The following is a 27,655-nucleotide window of genomic DNA, read 5'->3' on the forward strand; positions in this document are numbered from 1 at the left end:
GGTGATTAGCGCGCGCATAGCAAGGTGACGGATCTGGAGGGTGGACAATAGGGAGGGGACAAAGGATTAGCAAGCCTTTACACAATGGAGAGTATCGAAGATATTTGCTTCTGAAGAGCGCTCTTCGCCCGTTCGCGAGCAAACTCTTTATGCCCAGAGGCAAAGAGCAAACTTATACCTGTACTGCTGCTTATTCACTCTCAGGGAGTTTTAGAAAGGCATTTTCGGGCAACCGCTCGCGAGCGGAAGCGACTAAAAGAGTCGCTCTTCGCTCCGCTCTCGAGAGCGCTCTCGGTCCCTGCTGCACCCCCGCAACCCTTGGGCCGGTTTATCGTGAACTGCTTGTTCTCGCCTTAGCGAGTTTCTGCGTTTGTCTTTGCGCGGATTGTAGGCGCTTTTCGCTGTCGGCTTTAATTTCCTCCCCGTTCGATCCCGAACAGCGCGCGAGACTCGTGCGGGATCATGAGATCGTGAACTTGCTTCGATTCTTAACCTTATGATTTACCCTTTTGTTCTTCATGCATTCGCTGTTTATTTTTACACTCTCATTTTATGACCTTGCTTGGAGGAAAAAATATCATAAAATTTCGGTAAGTATGGGAGGAAATACCTAAACATGGCGTCCACTAAAACAGGCTGGCCAAAAATCAGTACTTTTACGGTACTATTTCAGTACGATTCCAAGAAATTCAGTACCTTTTCAACAGAAAAATTCGGTACTTTTTCAGTACATTCATTTGACAAAATTCGAAAATTATCAAAAATTTGAATTCCTCGCTCGAATTTCGACAAAAATGACGGAAAAATGAAAAAATTCCGGACCCTCTTGTGGAATTTCCGCACTTTTTCTGTACTTCCGGACCGCTCTTAAAAAATCAGTACTTTTCCCGGACTTGTAGACACCCTGACAAAGGAACCCATGTCCACGGTTCACAGGGGAAAAAACAGTTTCTTGGATCTAGAGTCCAAAATCTTAAAGTATTTGACCATGCACAAAAAAATACTCTTGATTCAATCGGATTTTTTCTTAGATCAAGAGGAAATCCACATAAATAAAGAGGCTTGGCCCTCGATTCAAGCAAAGAGCCGATTGAATCATGAGTATTATTCATGTCAAATTTGTACTGAATCTGCACATAGGATCCAAGATAATTATTTTTCAGTAATTTTATTGAGTATACCCGGTATTTGGAACGTTACTTGCGCTATATTAAACGCAAGCTGTATCGAAATGAGCATGGAAGTGCCTGTCTGTATTTGTTTCACTTGATATATTGAATGAAAATTACACAAGAAAACTTATTTTTACTCAGTTGGGTTGAAATTGCAAATGTGCTACAATGTAATGTCTTTAAAAAGTCCCTGCCAGAGGAAAATTATCAGAAATGTCTCAGAGCTCAGGCTGGGCAAGCTAAAGTCTAACTCACTAACTTCCCTTGTTTTAAGCGGAGGCTCAATTGTACAAAGCTCATTAAAGAGACCACCGCAATATAACGCTACGTACAGCTATCCAACTCCAAACGCTCGCACAGCGAGCCGCAACACAATTTCACCCGCATAATAGCCAAAAAAATTAAATCAAAATGAACATCCCCTCGAACTGGCGAGGGTCGCAATGCGGGGGCGGGCAGGTCATAGTGCTCCGAAGCTAATCCAATGAATGACCACCCTTATGGCAGTGCCGCCGCTTCGGTCTAATTTTAAATCGAACGGGGGTGGAAGATAGGAGCGGGGTCGGTGAGGGTGGCGCCCCTGGCCGAGGATGACTATCTGGGGGCGGTCGGCGCAGCAAGAGACCGCTTAAGAGGGCGCGGACGACGAGATAATATAAACGGGCGTATCGCCCCGCAAAGTGCTTAATCACTAGCACATAGATATTCAATTAAACACGACAACTGTGTTAGTCGACTAGGAGCCGAGGGGATGTTATGGTTTCGGCTCCGCGGGATGGGCTCCGGTGTTGCCAATACATGCGTTTTTAGTGGATAATTTGGATAAATTATGAGAAAAATTGATTTATTGAGGTGTACCGCGGGAAAACTCCGTTGCGTCAAGAAAACGAAAGAGTTTGTCATGTACACGGAGAAAAAAACTTCGTGCATGGAACCCGAAGTTGAGGTCATATGGATCTGTGAAGTTTTCTGATCACGCATCCGAAAACTTGAGGTTGAGCTGCCGAAGTTCGGGTCAGACAGACACCGAGGCACTTCGGTATGATGTGCCGGAGTACTTCAGATGTGTGACCCGATCCCTTCGGTATATATATCGAAGTACTTCAGACGTCTGACCCGAACTTCGGCAGCTGGACCTCAAGTTTTTATAGATACGTGATCAGAAAACTTCAGAGATCCATATGACCTCAACTTCGGATCCCACGCACGAAGTTTTTTTCTCCGTGTAAATGTAGTTAGGACGAAGAAAGTTGCCATGTTGCGACGCAAGTGTCTTTGCCCCAACGAAATGTTTCTAGATCGTGAAAATGCAACTTCTGCTGTTGCAGGCACACTCAAAAAAAAGGAAATGTCGAAGTAGCATTAACCGCCATGTTGAAATGACATCACAGAAATTATGTTGATATAGGCTGCACTCCCCGTAACCCAACATGGTTTGACTTAATTCTACATTTGCCGTCATGTTGAATCAACATGACCGAGAATGCTTCTACCTGTCATGTTGAATCAACATGACGGTAATATTCGAGTAACATTACGCATGTTAATTCAACCAAATTCATGTAAATTTAGCATTATGTCAGACTGAAACTGCATTACACATGTTGTTTTACCATTCCTTTGGTTGAAAGAACATTAACATTTTGTTGAATTAGCATATGCAGTGTTATGTTACCATTTGCTTTCATATTGTTTCAGGAGTACCGTGGTGCTCTTGAAACATCATCTACGTACTGAAAAGGGGGATGGCGTGTTCTCCTCATCTCCCTCCTCCTCCTCATCTCCCTCCCCCTCCCTCCCCCTCCCTCCATTCATGATTTCGTTTCATAAGCTAGACATCTAAGCCACCTGACTCGATAGTCTTGACACTTAGACAAGATTGTCTACTCACAGCGAGTAACGTTCAAATTAAAAATAGCGTACCTACTTTTTATTCAGAGAACTGGTACTATTACTCTTTTCAAACCATTCGTTGGTACATTCTGAAAAAGTCTCTTAAGAAATACGTCCCAAAGTATTTACTTAAAAAAATTTCTGGATACCCAATTGATAAAGGTAAAAACACAATTGAGACACTTTCGGAAACAAAATAAATCGACTCGAATAACGGTATTAACGCTCACCATGACAATAAATAAATGGTAATATGGTAATAATACTTACACATGAAACAAAAAGAATTACTTTTAAGTTGATGATAGTTTATTATTATTCGTTCAAAAACATTTTCGCTCGTGTGGTTAAAGCTCTTAGAATCATACGTTTCTAATTATTTGATTATATTTTTTATTTTCAATGTTTGATTTATTTATATTATTAATTATTAATTATTATCATGATATAAAATAAGAATAAAAATGACAATCGTAAACACTGAAGGAAGTGAACATCGTTGTTGGAGGAGAAAAAAATAGTTCGTGATAAATTGTTAATTTTTATATGGTGCATAATGTAAATTCCTTTTCGTAAATAGTGAATGGAAAAAAGGAAAAACCTAACAATCTGATGCGGTATGCATTTCACACAACTTAGACGGCAAAAAAAGGAAAAAGTAATTCAGTGGGATATGGAAACACTTAAAATTCGTCCTTTGGAACCATAAGCCCGGATGGCTCGGTTGGTAGAACACTCCGCTTGTAATAGGTAGGTCCCGCGTTCAAATCCCGAAAAAGTCGGAAAAATTTGATAGGTCGGATGGGATGATTCTGGGTTGAGAGTAGTACCGGAAGTATAACTACATTAAAATGCGATTCAATTTTCATAAAAATAACGTAATTTATTTTAATTTGTAGCATTTGACGTACTCGTATATCAACATGATTGTCATGTTAAATCAACATGATTGTCATGTTAAATCAACACGACAGCATGTTAAGTCAACGTGACGACAGTCATGTTGATTTAACATGACGGCTATCATGTTTCTTCAACATTTTTGATTATGTTCCCGTAACATGCTGTAAGCTTGTACCCGTTTTTAAGACGCCCGTCATGCTGAATCAAGCTTGCTCAAGCTTAAAGTAACATTTCTTTTTTTTGAGTGCAGGATAGAGGTTCTTAGCAATATATTATTTGTACTTATCGGAAGAAAAGGTACTGTCTATTTTAAATTGAGTGTGCGCGTGTACTTGTGTCAGGTTGTGCCACAAGGCACGATAAGTGGCTCCCTTGACACAATGAGTACTTCCGTTCGCCCAACGAAAAAATTTCGAGGAAACGGGGCGGATTTTGCTTGGTTGTGATAATGCCAGTTATTCTTCCGATTGAAGGACGGGGGATAGATACATGGAGAAATTAACGAAGGAAGGAGGTAATTTCTACTGTGGAGGTTCAAACACTCTAACAGTAAGATATTCTAGTATTTTAAAGTTATATGAATATGTAAGCACAACTTGTCAAAGTAATTTTTAAGCGTCTTAAAAGTTTACTGATTAATGCAATCTAATTAATTATTACTTTAAATTCTTAGGACCATGATCATCAAAGAGGATATTGCGCCTACACATGAAAGAGTTACGTTTTTCAAAGCGAATTATCGAAAAAAATCAAAAATAGGGCAGAAAAGTCAAGAAGTACCTAAGTTGAGGGACTTGAGAAGAGGAACAAGAAAGTACTCAACAGTTTGGATAAAAAATTATGATTATTAAGCCAAACATATTTTCCGGAATGCTCCCGAGGATGCCACCGCATCCTGCACGAGTTTTTCCTTCCTCGGTGATCGTGACGGTTTAAAAAAACTATAAAAATCATTCGACATGAAAAAGAAGGGAAAAGAAAAAAAGTCATAAAAGGAGGATTGGCGAGCGAATAAAACCATAAGCAGTAGCGAGCTCGGGGGTGGGAATAAAATGAGCAACAAAATCAGAGCAATGCAATATTGGTTGATCGATTTGGACGGGTGAATTTTTATGGTTTAAGAGACCACCACTCGATTCGTAGAGCCAATTGCTCAGCAAGACACGTTGCGTGATTCCGGTTGCGTTCTGCGACTACTAGGGGGTCGTCCATAAATTACGTCAGGCATTTTTTTCGATTACGACACCCCCCTCCCCCTTGGACACTGGGCGAACATCTTTGGCCCCTTCTATTTCTCTTTGAAATAAAGTAAAGTGCCCTTCAATTTTTGAGAAGGAGAGTGTTCGACTTTTACTGCTTTTAATTTCTCTTTCACACACATACATTCTTTAAAAGCGAGGATTATCAGCTATGCGTAATATTTCATGTTTGACTTGGACCCCCTGAGTTCGACGTAATTTTTAGACAGCTTTCGAGCACTACTGCCAGCTTTTAAGTTCAGAGGACGCTCTGACGCACATTCAATGACAGGAGCAAGAAATTTCCTGGCCTCCCCTATTTTCATGGTAGCCTTCCCGTTTGAAAACCCCATTTTTCTAAAAAGTATTTTGAAGTGATGAAAAAATGGATTTATCAGAACAAAAATATTCTTGAATGTATCGTAAAGAAGAAATCACCCGTACATAGAGAGGGAATCTTTTTGTTGTCGAATTGAATTCACTCTTTTTCTAATTATTCTCTCTTCGGTTAAAAATTGCCGCGGTTATCCGAGAAAGATGCAGTTTTCACTCTGACGCGAATCGGCTTTCCCATGTTTTCTTTTCACGAATATTCGTGCAACAACGATTGCCTCAGCGAGAAATGTTTACTCCCTGTTCTAAAATAGTCGTAGTAATAAACATATTAACCACCACATCGATGCGGGATTTTGTTTGCAAAAGAGCAAACTGTTCAATTCATATACCATACTACAATGGATTCATACATTCTACAATCCCTGGGGTGGCATGAAGGAGTTGCATGGTTTGTTTAATCTTTCCCCCCGCATTTTTGCAATTTGAATACGTTAGCAAAAGCGTCATTAGAATTATCAGCGTGCGAATTTATGCGGTGACAAAATGCAATTATTTCGGAAATCGCATCTTTTTCTCCCCTGGCAAATCCATTTCTGTCCCTTCTGTGTTTAAATTAATTTCATATTCAAATTAGTCGGGCTCCCTCGCCTATGGGCTATCAGTTGTCAGATGTTACTTGTATTTAGGAGTAAAATTTTCTGTTTATTGGCAATTTCGAAGAAATGTTGAAAAGCAAAATGAACTAGAGCAGAAAGTCAAGAATGATGACACGCAGTCCTACCGCATTCCTAGAGTCTTGTATGCGCTAATATGCGTTTCACACCAACTGAACGACTGCGTGACTGCACTGCGATCGGCGCAATGCGAGAAGTATCCATGCAGTCTTGTAGGCACTAATATAGGCCTTATGCCGACCGTACTGCTGCCGACTGTGCTGTTTAGCACAATGTGTGAAGTATTCCTGAAGTCTTGCAGGCGCTAATATACGTTTAACGCCAGCCGCATTGTGTTTCCTCAGATTTTGAACGGTGTACATTTTAAGATAAGACATGAAAAACATCGCTCTTTCCATAGACGCGTTTTTCCAGCATTTGAATAATTTTTCCCCCTGACTATTACAGGTTTTCTCAGAGCCGCACGGAGAAAAATGCTCTATTGGATCAGTAGAAATGCCAATTAATACTTCCCGGCGGAGAATTTTCGTCGAGATATCGGGTAAAACTTCTCGTTTCAAACGATATTTTTGTTATTAGGACTATTTATGCATTTTGCTATTGAGGCGTTCAGTGCAGAAAGGGCATTTCTAGGTTGCGGTTTTTCAGAATCTCCACCGCTGTTTTATATTTTTGAGAGGAAACTAGTGCCTGAATTTTCTAAAATTTCACCGTTTCAACATTGCAAAATCATAAAAAATATTCAGTAAAAGTTACAGCAGATTCCATAGATTTGCTTTCATCATAATAGATGAAACGTTAGCGAAGATTTTGAAACACCGCAACTAAACCAAGAACTGCCTTTTCTACACCCAGCGCTTCAATTGGGAACTACAATTTCTGGCTCATGTTAGATACAGCATTAGTGTCGTAACTTCCCTTATTCAGATGGGCGCTTTCATGAATGCGCCTAAAATTGTAGTGCCCAATTGCCAAAATATCGTTTATTTCAAAGAGACGACTTGTGAGTTCCGGTTGACTCAACGCGAACTTTCGCCCGAGAATGCACTGAAAATTTTTTCTCAGTGCATAATTTTTCCCTAATTGCGACCACCCTGGACGTTACACGTAACGCCCGCCGGATCCAAACCGCCATTGGCTCCTTTTCAATCATCACGAATCAGTTCTGATCCACCTTTCGCACGCAAGGCTCAGAACCTCGCGTCGTATTTTCTCGACGAGAACCGCATCGCGAGAGCGAATCGAGGGCCGATTCCTGCAGAGCGAACTGGAAAAACGCGCGAACTTGAACGCTCTCCAAAGTTTAATTAATATAAATTGTAGCCGAGCGATACCGGAGGCCCGCGCTTGCGGCTCGAGAGGTCGAGAGGGTGGGAGGGGGGTGAAATTGAGCGGAGAGTACTTACGGAGTTAGCGTACATCAAAATCATAATACTTTACGTCGTATGACGGGTAATTTGATTATTCCCGAATAACGACTTCCGCTATCTTCTCATTATACGCACTTTCCGAAGTAACTGCGCGTGCAAATTCGGGCGCGGCTCCGTAATGCCTTCACCTGCTCCTTTATCCCTACCGCGGCCCCCGCGACTCGCCCGCCGCGTTGTCAAATCGTCCGGAAAAAAGGGTTTTTCCCCATTGCAGAAGTGTGAATTAGTTGCTCATTTGGATTGCATTTTGCAAAAAGGAACCAGGAGCATTACAATATTGCTAAGATTGTGCAGCTCCTTTTTTCTTGGAAGGAATACCTAATTATCTTTTAACAGTTTCTATTTAACTCGCTAAAAACTGTAAATTTAGGACAAAAATTACCATGGAAATTTCACATTATTTCAGGATATAAATTGTTATATTGCAATGGGTGAAGTTGCACAATCTTAGCAACATTGCAATGCTCCTGGTTCCTTGTTGCAAAATGCAATCCATTTGGTGTAAAGGTGTATCGCGATTTTCACGGGAGCCATGTTTTACATATATACCCATGCTTTCTGGAGCTCGCACGAAAATCGAGATACGTCTTCACGTCGGGGGATGAGCGACGAATTGTGGCGCGTTCAAAGCATGTCTTCTTTTCGGGGTCGATTGTGTCGGGCTGCAGCTCGTGCTATTATCATTGTCCGTAGTTTTCTTCTCAGGTGCATTACATATCATTGAAATGGTTTTTGGGAGATGTCTTGAGTTGTAACAAATCTAATTTTCTGAACTGCTATGAATCATACACATTCTGAAAATTTCCTTCCTGAGCTGAAAGTATTTTGGGACGCCGTATTTGGGGTAGCTTTTGAGGAAACCGCATTGAGATACTTTTCCCCAATCTTCGTTTAAATGCGTGGAATCGGGAAAATATTTCAGATTACCTTCAGTTTTCCAATTCTTCTGTTTTCAGAACCCTTCGGGCGCCTGGTGATTTATACAGGGTTGCTGAAGCTCCACAGAGGGTCATTTCATTCGGGGAAAGGGAACTAGATGCTTGAAGAGGATATCAGCTTTTAAGTGAGAGAATTACCAAGCCTAATAAAATTGATCATTTACTCCCAAAGATGCAGAATATCCAGGTTTCGAAGAGAACGAATGATGTGCTACAAGACCGCTGTACAAAAAGCAGCTGGGCTGACAATTTGATAATGTTTCACACCTTCCAAAAACTCAGGGGCAAGGGAAATCGTCTAGCCTCTCGCTCGCATCACAGCTGGGAAATACTAGCTATAATACTGATTGATGACCCTATTCACTCGATAACCTAATGGACTAAGTCAGACCTACTACACATGATAGTTATCAATTAATTCTTACTAGTGTCATTAAATGAAGTCAAATTTTGGTTCATTCGATTAATTTAATCGATACCGGTTCAAATCCCTAAAAAACGTCTTCCACGTGAACAAGGGCGTACTTCAATTTAAACGTGAGCCCTGTCCTCCATATAACTCCATGCTTTTCAGCGTGCTGATTATTGGCATTGATAAACGAAGTGATATATAGAGAAGACATACGGCAAATGAAGCGACCCTATTGGTGGAAAGGGGTGACGGTTGCATTGGACAAAGGATATGATAAATAATGGAGTGACCAACAGCAACCCACTAACTAGAGTCCCCACAGTTGGTCCATCATTTACCCCGTTAGTCTACAAGAGCCACCCGTTTCAACCATGCCCCATACTTCCAATGCCTTCTTTGTCTATCGCTTTGTCTATAGATTTCAAAAGTCAGTCCGCAGGATTTAGGGGGGAAACGGGGATGTTTCGACCAATATGATTGCCCCATATTCCCACTGCCTTCTTTGTCTATCGCTTTGTCTATAGATTTCAAAAACCAGTCCGTAGGGTGTAGGTGAAAATAGGGATATGCTCTTGGAGGTGGCGAAAAAACGACGTCACGTCAGCTTTGGTCTATGTAGATAATTTGGCAACGGTGTTTGGACGCATCCCGCTCTTGAACGGAGCCCCAGCATGCGGGACTGGAGCCCCCTCTTCGGAGCCTCCCCGCTCTTGAGATTTATGCTCCACCAGATATGCTTTAATTTTTTTCGCTCCCTCCGCGCTTCATCACTCGTCTCCCCCACTTTGCGTTCCTCTCGTCCGTCTCTTCTCGCCTTCCTCCTTCAGGATACGCACAAACTCACGGGAAAAAGTGGCGTTCCGGGTACGTGCGTCAGACATTCACAATCCTACACACTGGAGGAACAAAAAAAAAAAAAAAAAAAAAAAATCTGCGAAAATGTGGAACCTACGATGGTTTATGAGCTCTAGCACTTTCTTTGGCCAGTTGAAAAATCCTTTGGGATGAAAATAACGGATTGTTTTAAAAAATCTGGAATTATCAGGATCGATCGATGCGAAGGAGAGCAACTATTTCGACGTCTCGGATCTGTTTTTGCCTAAACGTCTGCATGAAGGCGAGCAACGCTACGTGCATCATAGAACGTGGGTTTCAAAGGTTCAAAACGATAGAGTGCCCCTTCATTTGAGTTAAGCAGCAAGAAGGTATTAAAAAAATGCGACTATTTAAACGCCGAAGATGTAGTTTTGCCTACTCGCCTGTTTGAAGGCGACCTGATAATCATCTCTCTGTGTCACCATCAAGTGACATAGAGAGGATTTACATACGTATGTATATGTATGTGGAGTCTATAGATTCACCTGCTGCCTTCATACAACTAGTTTTGCATTATTACAAAACTGAGTCTCGCTATTCACAATTTAACAACAAAACTAGTTGACGTAGGTCACATGAAGCAATTTTTTAGTCGTTAGCACTGTATTTCTTAGAAAACACTTTTATGTCATTATAGTCCATTACATGTATGGACCATAGAAAAACAGATCAATTGATCGTTTTAGAGTATGGTAACCTACCTAACAGTGAGTAATTTTTACAATTCTCATCAAGATTGACTATCTAGCTTTCCCAACAGAATAAGAGAGTAGGCATACTTATGAAGTTCTGCTCGGTTTGGTCAGTAGAAACACACAGAAAATGAAAAATGGCGGTTAGTGATAGACTCTCCAGACTTAACAAATGCACAGAAAATCTGGTAGCCAGCGATAAGCTCCTGGTGGTAATATTCATGTGCTCAGCAGATCTAATGAACGAAAGATTAACACTATTGGGGGTCTAATGAATACCGACTTAAAGACTTACAGAGGATCATAAACAACTAAACGGTCCATATTTTACAGTAGCCACCACCATTCTCGTTTCTCCTTACAATATACGGCATTCTATTTACATTCTCTAGCAATATACGGACGCCGATCTATTAAGTAGATCAGTCCACATCGCATCACACATTACACTACACTACATCGGGGTCATATTTTCACGGCAGAATGTTGCCTTCAAGACCTCGGCGAAAAACGTCCTCGCGTTATCCCGCGGGCGACGGCTAAGCAGGAGTAAGGGGAAATCCCATTACAGCCGAGAGTAAACACGGAAGGGCTTTGTTGACACCATTACATTTTAATGGGCGGCTATGAAATGATATTTAACCGGGCGGAGCGGGTACTGTGTAAACAAAAATCTGCGGGGCCGTAAAAAACGATTACCGGCCGTGTTATCAGGGACATCCAGGAGGCGGCCCGGTCCCTTCGTCATCCCGCGCGTGTTTATGCATTTATTCGCGCTCTCGGTGTATGCCATTCCGCGCCCCCCGAATCTTCGCCCTCCGACACCTTTGCGGGGGCGTTAAAAGCACTCCACTTTGTAGGCGGATTCGCACGGCAGGGAAAAAGCTACTCGTCAAGGTTTGTTACCCAAGTCCCTGGATTTTCATGTTTCCTGAGCCAGGTTTTCGCAAAATTTTGGAGTTGAATTAGCCTCAAGATCTCTCGCAGTTGGAACGTTGAAGGAGCATATGAGTACGTTTTCAACTTGACGGCGAAAACCCATATCAACTTAACAACTAAACTGCACTGGAAAAAAAAAAAAAACACATTGAATCTAGAGTCCAGACTCATAAAAACATCGACAAGAAAAAATACTCTTGGATCAATCAGATTTAAGCTTAAATCAAGAACCAAGCCTCTTAATTTGAGCGGATCCCCTTTTGATTTAAGCTTAAATCTGATTGAATCAAGAGTCCTTTTTCTTGTCATAGTCTTCAAGAGCCTGGACTCAAGATCCAAAGTGTTTTTTTTTTCCAATGTGGTATAGAAAAAATAACTTATCATCTAAGTATTTTGTAGAAAAACACGTATTTTTAGTCAAATCCCTTACATTTTCCCTATTATTCCTGATGTTCAGGCTCAGAGATGTACAAAGTTGGTGCATTACCATACCTCGCAAGGAGAAAGTAGGAAAATCTTCTCGAAATTGACGTGGACAGAGAGTTTCGTCGAAAAGGCACTATTTTTGCGATTTTTGAAAAAAAAGGGAAAAAAAACTGTCTTGAGCTCTTTGCCGATAAATTGAATTGCTGCTTTATCTGAAAACATTCAAGTAAATGTTCGCCTTGACTACTCTTACATATTTCCAAACATATTTTGCAATTAGGATCTACAATATCTAGCTCATTAAAGTTACAATATAGATAAAAATTGTAATGGGCTCAAACATACCACTCGATGCAATGCACCAATTCCGGTGGTGTATATACCATACCATTGCTACATCTACTGTTTTTCCACTTCGTGTAGGGATTCACAATTCAAGCCTCGAATTTATACCTTCGTGTCGACAGTTAGACAACGGATTTGAAAAACAAACCAGAATGCATTCGAATGACCACGGAATCTAGTTACACTTTCTACCTCTAGATAGCGTTCCCAGCACTCAATCTGAACCAGTCCACGACAGGTACAAGAGCATTTCCTCACTTTTTTCACCCGGACATGAAAATCACGACTGACGACAAGTCCATAATTCACCTGTCGCAGGCGATGGGGCGCCGATACTGACCCAGTTGTGCCTTATCTCTGCATCTCCGCCCGATTAATTTCCCCAACCCCTTCTCAGCGTTGCCAATTTCCATATTCAATTCACGTAATTCATTACCTTTTCATTATGCAACAATCAGGTAAATGGCAGCGCTTATCTCCATGTCTCACGCAGTCGAGATTCCGCACGTGAGGTGTGAAGAGAGGTGACCTTTCCCAGTCGGGAAATGGCGTGCACTGCCGCGGCGTGTCAAGAACCACGTATCTGCGTAGCGTAATCGATTTGAGATGCGTTGTTCTTGCGACCTCGCATGCGCCCGTCGCTGATTGGAGGAAACATTAGGCCCGTGCACGCGAAACTGTAATGACTCGGCCTCCTCACAAATGCCAGTCGTAGTTTTCTCTGATGCAGTTAAACTTTAAACACATTAACCTTTTTGCTATGGAGTTATGGACGCTGGAACGACGTGTTTCCGGACTCGTTCCGACGAAACACTCGTGTGAGGACTTCATAACGTCATTTTTGACGTCATTCCTCAATTTTCGAATTACCGAGGGATTCTACCCTGGCCGCTCCGCGGCCCAACCCCCAAGAACACTTCGCTCTCTAAAAGGGGCCATTTCCCTCCACTCTTAATGTAGATGGACTCCTTTCGTTGAATTTACTTAAGAGCATCCACTTGCGTTAGTATTGATCTTTAATGATCAATTGTAGATGGGCACCCATTTTTCAAATTCATTCCGAGTAGAAAGTGAACTAAAATTCAAAGAATTTTTCAGATTTTCTTTTTCTTTTTTTCTTTTTTTTTTAACCCTGAATGAAAAAGAAACCAAGTCTAAAAAATGCCAAAACCGAGACCCGTTGGAAACGATATGTTTGACGAGCTCTAATAACGAAGCCAGGCGTTTGCTGATTGGCTGAATAACCAGCTTCGGGCATTGCCTTACTTAGGTCACCACGAACGTCGACCTTGATTGGCCTTTAAGGCATTACTTATGCTTTTTGCGCATCTAAGGGAAAATCCCAAAATGGGAGGGAATTTCACATTATAGAATACATATCGAGTGATTCCTGTCAAATTGGACCGGACTTTGCGATTAGGAACTACAATTTCTGTCTCAGTTTAGAAACAGCATATCGACGGTGAAACTACCAAACCACGTATCTCGTTTGCGGTGTTTAAAAATCTACGCTCGCATTTTATTTTTTTGAAGTAGACCAAATCAATATCATTCCTTGAAATTTTCACAGAATTTTCTCCGCACGAAGAGGAAAAATCACAGAAATTTTCAAGACTGAATGTTAAGTAGTTTTTCATTTAAAAAATAAAGTATGACAGGAAGTCTGCGACGTCGCAAACCGAGATACGTGGTTCGGTAGTTTCACCGTCGATATGTACAATTAGTTTTCCTAAGCATATAATGTGTTATTACGGATGAGCGAGCAATTGTAGTTCCTGATTTCGAAATGCAGTCCAGTTCATCTACTTGCGATGTATCGCCTGGATAATGACAAATTAGGTGAATACGCGGACCTCGAGGTCAGCCCGAGAGAATTTCTCAACATGAAAGGAAAGGATTTTTTTCGCCGTGTGATTGTTCCGTATTCAAGTTCCATGTCCCTTCCATTTCGGAGCCTTGCATCCCACCTTCGCTGGGTGCCCGACCACAACACTGCCGTGCTAAGGAAAAACGCGGTAAAGGTCTTTAGACGTTGCCAAATTTCCGCTGGCAAATCGCTAATTTTCAGGAAAATTTTTGAATATTTTCCTGCCATTTGCTCGGATAATTTTGTTCGTAATTTGATCTAAAGTGTCTGAAAATTTTAAGGAAAAATATTGATAATTTTCCTCACAAATAAACATTTTATCCAAAGAAATCTGGCAACCCTCGACTGTTCGTACGGCGTTCTTCCTCAGCACGGCAGAACAAGGGAACCGTATTACGGAACAATGGTGTGTTTTCCGCGACCCAGAAACGTAAACAGCCGGGTCATTTTTTTCCCATTCTCCCGCTGACCCGAGCGACGATTCGTCCCTTTGAGCTAATTACCGCTGCGGCGCATACCTAATTGCGAAATGTAAAGTGCGACGCGCCGTGACATACCGAGCATGCTACACAGACTCATACAGGGACCCGAGGTACAGAGAGAAGAGAGTGCTCAAAAACGTTGCCGGATAAGTGGAGAATGGACAAATTTAGAGGTGACGTCATTCGATAAATCGATGTTAGATGGTTCCAACGTAAGTGAAAACATGACCGCGTCGTCGTGTCAACGAGGCAGGGTGACGGGCTTTTTTTTTGGGGGGGGGGGGGGTGGGATTTCGAAATTCTTTGACTTTCCCGTGGCTTTTCAGGGTTTTTGAACGGAATTTTTTTGTCATTTCCATTATTTTTGTATCGATGTTTTTTTTTTCAAGGCATAGTTTCTCATGAAATTGATTTTTGCAGAAAAAATTAGCGGAAAGGCTCGTGCAATTTTTACATTGGAGGGTCATTGAGGTGGGTAAGAAGGGAAGGGCAGCTGTTGTTGAGGGGGAGGTGGGGGTCCATCAAAAAAAAGACCTGGAAGAGGTTTCCACCTGTCGTCAAGGTAAGTCTCTGTAGAGGCCTGAGAAAAATAGCTGTTGCCTTGGAAGTTCCTGATTTTGTTCGAGTAACAACAAATGTTGGTTATTTTGTCTTTATTTGGAGTTCCAGGATTGCACAGTGATATGAAAACTATCCAATTTAGTTAGAAAATTCATCTGACATTCTTTTGGAATTCACACAAAATTTGTGACACATATGCAGAATTTGAATCATATTTTGCAGCGATGGGGTATCCAAAATTGCGCGCGAAAATAAGCCACCCCACAACACAAAGCAACTTCGAACAAAATGCGACTTGTTGCTTGTTTTCACAACATGTTGCAAGTGTTCCTCAAACAAAATACGAACTTTTTGCCCGAAATTTTGCTGAGATTTACACGACTTAGGTCATTTTAATGACTTAAATTGAGGACCCTGACCTCATATTTTCTCGATTTCAAAGCGTAACTACGCAATACGCAATAAATACGGGGAAAATAACCAGGGCTGGAGTTCACCTGGTGTTGCACTGTCCGTATTAGTGTGCGGATTACACTGTTATACCATGCCGCATACTTTCTCCGTGAAATTTCGTTCTCTACGGAAATAAATCAGGATCGCATCATGGGCTCATGACTGACACGCGGATTAAGGCTGCATTTTTCTAGTGGCAAATAACTCTAATCCCGGATAATCACAAAACCTGGCAAGTGAGCCAGGAATAGTTTTAAATACGTGCCTTTTTGAGGAGCTCCTGCGTGCTCGGTGCGATGACCTGATTAATGCAAGAGCAAGGCGAAGCGAACATCGGCCAGGAATCCCGCGATCCTTTTTAAGGTATTTCAACGTGCCTACAATTATTCATGCCCCGCGCAAGAATGCAACCGCGAATACAATCCCGGTATTCTACCTATCGCCGCCGTCTGAATTACCCGCCGCTCTACGTGCGACGATTTGATTTATCTCCCAAAGCCGATAATCAGCGCCGAAAGGGGAAGCTACGTGGAAATGTTTGAAAAATGCTCGAGGGAAAAAGGGAAATCTCAAAAGTGCAGCTTTCACAGAAATGAACTAAGCCAGTTAATTTAGTTATGCCAGAGGAAAGGAGGTTTAACGTGTCCTTACTCGACAATATTTGGAGAAGGAGGAAGGGAACGTTCTATTATTCCTTATACTTAGAATTATATTTTTCATTATTTTTTTTTTCACTTGAGCTCTATAGGCTCAACAATAAAGCAACAATTTTTGTTCTACTAACTCTTTATTCTAGTGAAATTTCGGGTTCATATATATCTACAGGCATCATATATCTCAATTCTGTCGGAACTCAAAATTTCTGATAATTTTAGGATCCAAATCATAATCCTGATCTTCAGTGGCGTGGCGTGCTTTGCGATATATCGATTCATCTACCATTTAAAACCATGGAAAAGGATCGATGAACAGGGTGTTCGCAACGAACACCTTAATTATTGATTCTTTACCATAGCTTATGGGGAAATATCGATAATCGATCATTCATGCCTTGCCACTGCTGATCTTGTTGTTTTGATTGAAGTAACATACAAAGTGTTACAGTAACATTAAAAGTAGAATCAGAATTCGACCTTTTTACTGGCAGATTTCGTAAATTTGAATGCAGATTTGGACAGTTTCTGAAAGTTCTTCACCCGCAAGCGAATCACTGAAACAAAATATGGCAACGGCCACTAAACGTCTACTTGATTTCTTACACAACTATACTATTTAGTGAAAATGACCAGAATTATAGTAGTATTCACCAAAACTCAGGTAATTTTTTACTGCAATATGGTAAATGCTACCATATAATCTGCTGTTAATTACCATACTCGGAAGTCGGATCACTGTGTCAGAGTATGGTAAAATCTAATATATATGTTTTTTCAGTGATCTTGTCCCATAGGAATGGACATCTCTTCCTCTTCCTCACTACAAGATCTGACTTACAATTAAACGGTGGCCTCGTTCACGATGATTTCCTCTCAATTTCTGATGGAATATAACACTTTCCTATTCTTCTATTTTGTATCGAGAGTCATAAAAACCGAGATCGATTTTCAAGTACTCAAACGACGGTCAAGTGTCCACGAACGAGACATCCCGGCGAAGGAGCTCCGATACCCCAGCTGCGATTGAGACGTACCCAACCGCGACATCCCACAGCGAGGAAATAAAATTATTGGCAGCCTCCTTCGAGACCCGACCTCGACAAAAAGACGTAACTACAAAGCGCAATGTCCATATCACTCACTGCGCATCTCGCATTGCAGTTATGCCCTTTCACTAACTCGATCGCTCGTGACGTCAGACTCGGATCATATTTTACTGCCGAGGGCCATCAAAGGGACGTCTTTATCAGGGGAAACGCGAGCGGGTTTTATTGGTCGCAAAAATCGCCCCGGTCGGTGGACCCGAATCGGTTTAATCGCCGGCGAATAAACTCGGCGCGGGGCTGCAGTTAAATCTTTAATGTCCTCGTATTTCGCGCACGGTGAGGATACGCGACCCACTCGCGAGGACTCGCGTGTGGGGTGGGACCGAGTTCGTAAAACCGGGGCGCGTTGACACTGTAGTGCTACTGGGCGTGTGTCGAACTCCGGTCAATCCTAACACAGAGCGGAGCGGCGTGTTGCCAGCGCGGAACGCGCACTGGCGCCTTCAAACCTAAGTGGATACTTCGCGCATTGCGCAATGCTTGAAGTATCCACTTGGGTTTGTAGGCGCCAGTGCGCGTTGCTCGCTGGCCGGCCGCCCGCCGCGCCGCATTATGGTCCCATAGCCCGATTCGGCCGAAACTCGTCACGATGGCGTTTCGAGTCCTCAGGGAGGAGATGATATGGACTACATGTTGCAATAAGGAATCACAATTTCTGGCTCATCAGAAACATTGAGTGCATCATGCGATAAGGAAGTGCTGTTATGGCGTGAGGAAGAACGCCGTATGAGCCATCAGGCGTTGCCAAATTTCCTTCGAAAAACAAGGAATTTTCGGGTAATGTGCGAATATTTCTTCTCCAATTTTCGGGAGCATTTTGTTCGCAAGTTTAATCTTTAAAGTCTGAAAATTTCAAGGAAAAATATTCATAAATTTCTTCAAAAATGGATATTTTCTGAGAGAAATTTGGCAACATTCGAATGCTCATACGGCGTTATTCCTTAGGACGGCAGTATTTCTATCGCATTTTAGAAAAGACGTAGAAACTATTTAATGTCTCGTGAATGTTAGTGATTTTATGGATGAGCCAGAAACAGTAACCAAACACAGTTAATCAAAATTGACACCATCTTGATATGAGGATAAGGAACTATTTCTAACGCCTCATAGGAAAAAGATAGGGTCATTGGTTTCCTTACGCAGATAGATGCTTTTATGCACGGACTAGAAGAAGTAGAACCTTATTGCAATTTATAGTCCAAATCTAATCCACGTGTTACAATATCTCGCGGTACCTGATTTTGTCGAACATTTTCTATTTTAGAAGAAGGAAGGAATTTCTATCGTCTTGGCCCAGAATAATTGGAAAAACTGATTTTGGTGAAGTTTAAAAAAATCCTCACTCTATTTGTTTAGCAATTCCAGCCAGCAGACCAATAAACCACTTGGATCACGTTTAACAGAGTACGTAACGAAAAAGTAGAAGGCAAAACCAAATACTAAAACTAAGGAAAAATAAAAACGAAAAGCACTTACAAAGATCGACACTTTCAACCGCCTTCCATAGGACTGTGGTCAGCATCCATAGAATCATCCCCATTTTGCCGGACCGACACCTTCACGTACGCCTTCACGCCATTTGCCTGCAACAAAAACACAGGGATGATTAGAGGGTTGCCGCGTGAAACCGTAATCAAGCCCCGCTACCGGTGCGGGCTCGGTGTGACAATGAAGATAAAATTCAATTAGGGAGGCTTCCCGGTACTGCCGTGCTAAGGAAGAACGCCGTACGAACATTCGAGAGTTGCCAAATTTCCTTCGATAAAATGTTTATTTTTGAGGAAATTTATAAATATTATTCCTTGAAATTTTCAGGAACTTCAGGTGAAATTGCGATCAAAATTATCTGAAAAATTGGAGGAAAAATATTTACAAATTTTCCAGAAAATTCGTTATTTACCGAAGGAAATTTGGCAACGCCTGAAGGTTCATACGGCGTTTTTCCTTAGCACGGCAGAGTAAAAGAGCCCCCGGAACCCGGAGTGGGGGCGGGGGTTCTCGCACCTGGGCCGGGAGCAAAGACAAAACACCTGATAAATATGCAAATTGCTCCGGGAAGACGACTCTCCGGAGCGGGAAAAATAATCACCTCGCCCGCTTTTCAACCCCTGTTCTCACTTCGGAAAACTGCCGCCGCGGAAAAGCTGGACCGCGAGATTATTTTTCGCGTTCGTGAGTTTGTGTGGTCGTCGGGGCGATTGCTGCTGGATCTCCTAGCGAGAACTTTTGCGAGACGATTCCTGAGACGGGATTTTTGTGTTTATCTCTGTTTGTTGATGTTGAAAACGAAGAGGGAAATTTGGTTTGTTTTAATTAGTATTTGCCGATGTATATTCATCGTGAGTACTACGCGGCCAAGCTAAGGAAAAACGCGGTATGAACCCTCAGGCGTTGCGAAATTTTCTTTGGTAAATCACGAAGTCTCGGGAAAATGTGCAGATGTTTTTCTTCAAATATTTCAGGTAATTTTATTCGCAATTTCACCTAAAGTTCCTGAAAATTTCAGGGGAAAAAATTCACAACTTTCCTCAAAAATAAACATTTTACTGGAGGAAACTTGGCAACTCTTGAATGTTTATACGACGTTCTTCCTTGGCACGGCTGTACAGCACAGATGCTACCCTCCTTGATTTCGTGTCTGTTTGAACAATTTTAATTATGGGTATTTGAGAGTGTTCTTGACTGATGGAAGGCACAGTCACTGGTTAGATCTTGTATAAAAAGCCAAATAAGTCGATTAGTCTAGACAGGATGACAAGTTTTCTTGAATTTAAATTTTTTTATTCCTTGATTTCCTTGACTTCGCGAGGTTTTGCACCACGAAGTTTTCTAGCGCTTTTTCAGTAAAATTACTGGCATTTTCCTAAAGATCATTCCTAATCCTCTTTCTGAGAAGTATTTCTTGATTTTTTGAAAAATTTGGGCGTGTGAATAAATTTTACGAAACAAAACAAGTGCACGGAGTGAAACTACAAAATAGCATGAATCCGTGCAAAATAGTTCCAAAATAATTTTTTATCAGAGGAAATTCGGCAATATTTGCTACGATGTACATACGGCGTTTTCCCTCAACACGGCAGAGTGGAGCACGCTAGGGACACAAAAACAGCACATTGTGTTTAGAATAACCTCAGTGGAAGCTGAACCATGGCTGCTGTGGATTAAAAACAATCAGCGGCTGGGGACGGGGGACTGAGGGGGGGGGGAGTGAATAACTAGGGGCGGAGCCCCCGAGGGTGGGGCCGGGAGTCCAAACACACTCGGACACCGCACAATGCACCGGATTCCTGCGAGAACTGTGGGTTTTGATCCCACATTCGAATTGGACGTATTTATGCTAAAAGGAACTATGTCACATCCAAATCCTATGCACATAGTTCCTTTTAGCGTAAGTACGTCCAATTGTTGCTCGCTCGGTCGCGTCGCGAAAGTTACACGACGGCCGTGAGACTCCCCCGCGTCCCCCGGGTGAGGGGGGGGGGGGTCGGGGGGTGGGCCCCACCTTCCTAGACGACTGACCGGGTCACGTGAGGGCAATTAATACGCCAGGCATCGTGGATATGGCGTCGAGGTGCAAAGGATTACTGGGAAACGTGATATTGTAATTAAAATAAGGCGGGGAAATCGGTCAGGCACTGGAAAAAAAAACAAAAAAAAACACATTGGATCTTGAGTCCAGATTCTTAAAACATCGACAAGAAAAAATACTCTTGATTCAATCAGTTTTAAAGAACCAAGCCTCTTAATTTGAGCGGATTTTCTTTTGATATAAGCTTAAATCTGATAGAATCAAGAGTCCTTTTTCTTGTCAATGTTTTCAGTAGAGTCTGGGTTCTAGATCCAATGTGTTTTATTTTTTTTCAGTGGGCTGCTGGAAGCTGGAGCACGTTAGGGGTCCAGCTATACGTTTTTAGCTGGCTCCCTAGTATTTTGGTTGGTTCGTCTGCCATTTTTCATTTGTGAATTTTCACAGTCAGATGTGGTGGTTTCCAAGTGAATCGATTGATAATATAGATGGTCAATGTACAAAAAAACGTATATCTTTATTGCGGAGTTTCAAAATTTCCGCTCCATGTTTATTTTTTCAAAAAGAAACGAACTTTATGGCTTGAGTATACAGAATATTCCATTGATAGGCAAGACAAATTAAGGAAGTTTTCAAGAGACTAAGTTGACTAGTTTTTCAATGAAACAATGAAGTGCGACAGGAAGTCTGCTTCGTATCGTAGCATATTCCAGGTTTTCCCTGCCCTTGCAACTCAGATGCGGAGTTTTCCCTCAGCAAGGCGGCCTGTTTTCATGCCTGAACAACGAATTTTCCTTCATCGTGAAATAAAGATGACAGTGATACATACACCATGTCATTTGGAGCGGCGCGCAGCGCCGAATAGCTTGAGAACGGAATCGCCGCTGGTTCGCCTTCAAATTTAGCGACGCAACCCAACGCCACACCGAAGTTAATTAAGTTGCATCCATCGACTTGCTGTAATCTGAATGTTTTGATCCATCCTGAGGACCTACTTCCTTACATTTGAGGGATTACCAATAAGTCGACAGACATGCAAACCCATGCTGAGGGAAAAGTCGTATGACCATTCGAATGTTGCCAAATGTCTCTAAAAAAAGTACGCATTTTAAAGGAAACTTAGAAATATTCTTATTTAAAAGTTAAGAGTTTTAGATGATTCCGGAGGGAGACGAAGATCCTCGGTTCCCTCTCACCGCAAAAATGCGACCCGATACCGACCGGTGCTGGCGATCGGCGATTGCGTCACCATCGCGGCAGGGCAGCGCCCCCGTGCTAAGGAAAAACGCCGTATGAACATTCGAGAGTTGCCAAATTTTCCCGAATACAACATGTATTTTTGAGTTTTGTTATGCATATTTTTCTTTGAAATTTTCAGGTATTTCAGATGAAACATTGTGACAATAGTCTGAAAAGATTAGAAAAAATATTCAAATTTTTCCTGTAAATTCGCGTTTTATCGAAGGAAATTTGGCAACGTCTGAAGTGCTCATACGGCGATTCTTCCCAGCACGGCAGACGCGGTCAAGAGATCCCCATTCGGGGAAGAGGCGTCCGCGGAGCTTTCTTCTCATTGGCGCATGCGCGCGCACAATTGCGCATGGAGAAGAATGAGGGCCCGAACGGAACGCGCCCTTGGAGTCACGACGGGGACGACGGAGGCGCGCATCCAGCTGAAAAGAAAACATTAAATAAGGAAACGGAGATTAATGCAGTCGCTGATACCGTAAATAAGTTCCGTGGCGCGTCGCCCCGGCGTTGTCTCGTCTCTCGTCATCGCGGAAATTAGGGCTTTGCGGTTCCCGGCGAATAGAGCCGAAGCTGAGAGCTGCTACTTGCAATTTATAGACAAAGCTATAGACAAAGAAGACAAAGGGAAAGGGGGATCCTTCCGCGTAAATTTCCAAAATTTTCGGTAAATATATCTACCACCTTCCTAGTGATTTTATAGCGTTCCTAGTTATTTTTCTGATCCTCATATCAAACAAGATGGCATTAATGGGTATACGAGGAAAATTTCGGTTAAACCGTGTGGAATATAGTAAAATTGACGGGAAAAGCAGAACTTCTCGGGTATCCCCTACAACTTCTGCTTTCACCAAAAAACTTACGTGACCTTCCGGATTTGACAGATTTTCTGGATTACCGAAAAATCCGTGATCACACTACAGACTTTTATTTCCAGTGTTGCAGATCAACATTCTCAATTCCGCTATACCAGTTCCATATCATTGATTACAATCTATCAACGTCAAGATTTAAAGATAAACAAATAAAAAGTGCAAAATCTGGCAACGTTGTGCGTGTGTCGCGGTCCCCAGGCCGGGGCCGGCGTCCCCGCGTAGGACGACCAAAGGCCCGCCCCGGCCCCGCCCGGCTCGTTTAATTAAAAACTAAAAAAGCGAAAAGAAAAAAAAAGGAAACATAGATCCGTAATTAAATAACAATCAGGGGCCGTGCGCATTGCGAACGGGGCCGTATTTGTACGGTCTTGTCGCGATTGTTCGAGCCCGTGTACGTGGAGAAACGCGTGTCTCCCACGTCGATTCCGGGGGGATGCGCGGTTCTGTCGCCGGGTGCGGTGGCGTGTAATTCCGGGCCGTGTAACCGGGCGCTTTGTTGCTCGGCGCTCGGTTCATTATCAAACGCGAAAACAAACATGACCCGGCTCCATTGCACAAAGATCCCCGTAATTACCATGCAATGCGCCCGCCGCGCGTCCGTGCGCGTCGTTCCGAGTCCAATGCGTGCGCCTGAATCGTTGATTCGAGGAAGAACCGCGTATCAGCATTCGGGAGTTACATACATCTCTCGGTGTTAGGACCGTTAGGAGGGTATGGATTTGATCGACATGAATCGATCGAAAAATAAAAACCTTACCGATCGACACCGATTCGATTGACAATCGTGAATCGATCGACAAACCCGTCATTCGACCGACAGATCAGTGAATCGATCGGAAAACTCGCGTATAGATCGGAAAATTCGCGAATCGATCGGAAATCCGGCGAATCTATCGAATTATATGTATGTCGATCGGATCACGTCAATCGGTTCACGCTTTGATTTTTCGATCGATTCAAGTCGATCGAATTGACAAGGATTTTATAATAATTTGTCAATCGACTTGGTTCGATCGGTTCACGTCAATCGACTCATGTCGATCGAATTCAAACCCTCTCCAGTAATAAACTCAATTATTGTTAATAAAACGAGCACAGAGGAGTCAGCCAAATTTTTATTAAAAAATACTTTACAGGAGTTCAGAGAGCTCAAATCAGGGTTTTCATGATTTTTTCCATACACCAAGTGCCTGACCTCTCCCTATCTTTCTGTGCTTTTTTCGGACTCCAAAATTCTCAAATTTTCTGATTTTTCCTGTCCTTCAAACAAACTTGTTATTAGATTTGTTTTTCATTTGCTTACGCACTGGCTTCCTGCTAAATTCTGCTCGCAAAATTCTCTGAATTTTCCTCTGAATTCCTTGATTTTCCTTGACTTTTCCAGTTCGCCGCGGATTTCCCGACTTTCCCTAACTTCCCAGGTTTCCCGGACCGCCAAAAACCTTGTCAAATGGACGAATTTGACCGGAATAAGCCTAAATTTTAGGATTTTTTTTTTTTAGAATAAGATCAGTCGCAATGGAGAGAAGTGACGAAAGACAGAGAAGAAGGGAGCGCGTGCGTTGATGCAGTTATGAACTTTCCAGTTACTGATTCTACTCGAAGAAAAGCCTCATTTTCTCTGATATAGGAGCCCGTACATGAGAAAATTTGCTTGTTCTACGTCTCTCTTCTCTCTCTTCCCTTTCTATCTCTTTCCTCTATCTCCACCACTCCCACTTTCTCGAGCCTGTGTAATTACAACACCCAATATGAAAAGCATTCGTTAGAGTCGAACATTCTAACACGGGCGGCAAAGCGTAAGTACAGAGCTCAACGGTCGGAGACCCGACAAAAAGCTCCAATAAAAACCCGTTAGCGTCCGTCCATCATCGGGGCCGTTTCTCTTTTTTTCTCAGGGATTAGGCGAAACTCACTGCTAATTATAGTCTTCCCTCTCATTCCTGGCCTCGACAATTTTTATTTGATTTTTCGAAAGGAGCGAGTGGCTCCTTATACGTGGCCGGCATCAAAGCCGCCGGCGCGTTCATCAAATTCGGCTTGACATTTTTGGACGTGGAAATGGGCGGTTCGCGCGACTGGTAGCGAATCGGCGCCGGAATTGGAAACCCGCTCTCCGCGCGCCGCGCGGCGTCCGACAGCCAGACCGGCCGGCACCGCGCTAAGACGTCGTTGGCCCAGTTACAGCTCCTCATCCTTCCGTGGTTTAAACGTGTCGGGTCAGGTTGTCAACACCTCTGATAATCGGCTGATGGTCCAGTGGACCAGGGGTGCAAAAACTTCCTAAACCACGCGATCAGCTTGGGCCGCGGATGGAAATGGAGGCCTCAAAAAGAAGAGAAGGTTCGCACTAGGGGTGTAAAAGCTCAGATAACATGACCGTGGCCGTGCGTCGCGGGTGGAAATGGGTAGTCCAAAAAAGACAAGTAGGTTCTCCGTAAGAAAATACGACAATATGGTGTTTTTTTTTGTTTTTGTGCAAAACCGCGGTTAAAATCATGTGTTTTTTTTGGCAATATTGCTGCAATTTGAACGTACAAAGCCGTATATGGACCGCGTTAACAGAAAGGAACCAAGCCACATCAGCTATTGCCAAATTCAACTAGGCAATTTAATTTTTTACGAGAAAACGTTTGGGCGAGTTCGTTTGAAAATTGTCAGGAATTTGTTGCGCAGTGCGGAGAAAATTTACTGAAAGTGCACGAAAATCCGCACAACCATTTTTATGTAAAAAATTGAACTGCCCGATTAAATTTGGCAATAGCCGATGCGGCTTGGTTCCTTTCTGTTTAACGCGGTCCGTACAGTCATTATCTGAAAGAACGAAGACAGTTCTGTAGAGTAGGTTTTCTCTCGCAGTTCGTATCCACAAAAAAAATGACCATGTAAAAGCCCGAAATCAACAAATTGCAGAGCAAGATTTCGCAAAAAAATCTATACTTGTCATGAGAGTCAGGGGTGCGAAAATTTCGCGAGCTCACATCGTTCGTCGTAATCTAGCATTCTTACCAAGGGGCGTGGTTTTCGTTTCGTCCCTCGCTCGTATGGTACGTATGTGATGTATGTATAAAGCCGCTTTTGTGGCGCTTTCTGGCGCTCTGCGACCCCTAGCCGCCTAAGTCCCCTATACTCCCAAAGCCCTTCAGGGAGTTGGCAAACCGTTTTTTCTTCTAAAACCCCCTGTCGCCACCCTTTCACGAAAAAAAAGTAATAATGATGTGAAAAAAGTTCATTCGTTCTGCAGACCGTTTTGCGGCCTAAGAACGACCTCATGCTTTCCACGATCCACCGACTGCAAGATTAGGCATTTATGGTATACATTATGCATGCATTTCAGCATACCTTAAGTTTCACCAGAACCAAAATTTCAAGGAAAAAAAACAACGATGTGAGTCAATTCATTCATCCAGCCTGTGATGAATGAACATTGAACAACTTTCCAAGTCGAGCGCGAACGCGCGCGCCGACGAAGCGATTCCGAGCGACACTCCAGGTCAGGAAGTGCAGTCGGCCTCTCGAAACCTCCAACAGACCACAGAAGCCACCAGTTTACACCCCCCCCCCCCTCCGACAGCCCGAGGAGACAGGCTGCTCATTAAAAAACGTTTACGAATGCGATCGGAGCCTGGCCGGGGACCAAATTAAATTATGCGCGCATCTCGCCGGTAAATACCCTTTCATGCATCCGTTTAAACAAATGCTTTCATTAATTCGCAACAATGCACCGCTCGTATTGTTTCGGCCGCCGCCGCCGCGCCGCTCCGAGCTCCTGTCAGCACGCCCCAGTTGCCGGGTGCCCCGCAAATTGTCGGGATTCCGGAGTACAGGGTGATCGCAAAGTAAATGTGATCGCCAAGGGAGCGAGTGAAATTCGATTCGGAATGCGAATTTGTCATGAGGACAATGGAGATGTTGCATGTGTGAGGAATTTGCGATTTGACTAGTGAATCTTATGTAAAAGTTCGCGAGAAACACGATGTGCCACTGGTTTTCTCTGATATCAACTCCCAAGCTCAAAAAAAGCTCTCAAGTTGAGGTCAAAATGGAGGGGATATCCCACGCTATCCTGAGAGTCCACCGGTGTGGACCTCCATGAGAGGCAAAATGTTTCCCGAGCTCAAAAAGGGATTGTGCAAAAGAGAAGTAGTGCTGCAACTGATTGATAACGTCATTCCTGGTGACTGTATTGTCATCACGGTGGTTATACCATATTCTTCCCAAAGATTAGGAACTTCATCGTGTCTGATAATGAAATCTGCACGTTTCCGTGAGAAGTTTTAGGAAGAGTTGTTGCGGTACTCCTGCGATTAAGCCAAGATTCACTGGAAAAAACACATTGGATCTAGAGTCTAGACTCTTAAAAACATCGACAAGAAGAAGTACTCTTGATTCAATCGGATTTTTGCTTAGATCAAGAACCAGGCCCCTTAATTTGAGCAGATCTCCTTTTGATTTAAGCAAAAATCTGATTGAATCAAGAGTACTTTTTCTTGTCAATGTTTTCAAGAGTCTGGACTCTAGATCTAGTGTGTTTTTTTTTTTCCCAGTGTTCATTCCCTTTCGTGAATGACCCGCGGGAGCTTTCATAAATTACGCAACGCACTTTC

At 42.7% G+C, this 27,655-nt stretch overlaps 1 protein-coding gene across 1 annotated transcript in view; it reads right to left on the minus strand.

The window, feature by feature from the left end:
- The window catches only part of LOC109042976 (discoidin domain-containing receptor 2), a 594,631-nt gene that overhangs the window by 129,827 nt on the left and 437,149 nt on the right, over window positions 1-27,655 (minus strand). The window contains 1 exon segment of the mRNA XM_019059971.2: window positions 18,876-18,982. Coding sequence (XP_018915516.2) covers window positions 18,876-18,939 — 64 coding nt within the window. The 5' untranslated portion in view covers window positions 18,940-18,982.

The sequence above is a fragment of the Bemisia tabaci genome, chromosome 6 (assembly GCF_918797505.1).
Source record: "Bemisia tabaci chromosome 6, PGI_BMITA_v3".
Lineage (NCBI taxonomy): Eukaryota > Metazoa > Arthropoda > Insecta > Hemiptera > Aleyrodidae > Bemisia > Bemisia tabaci.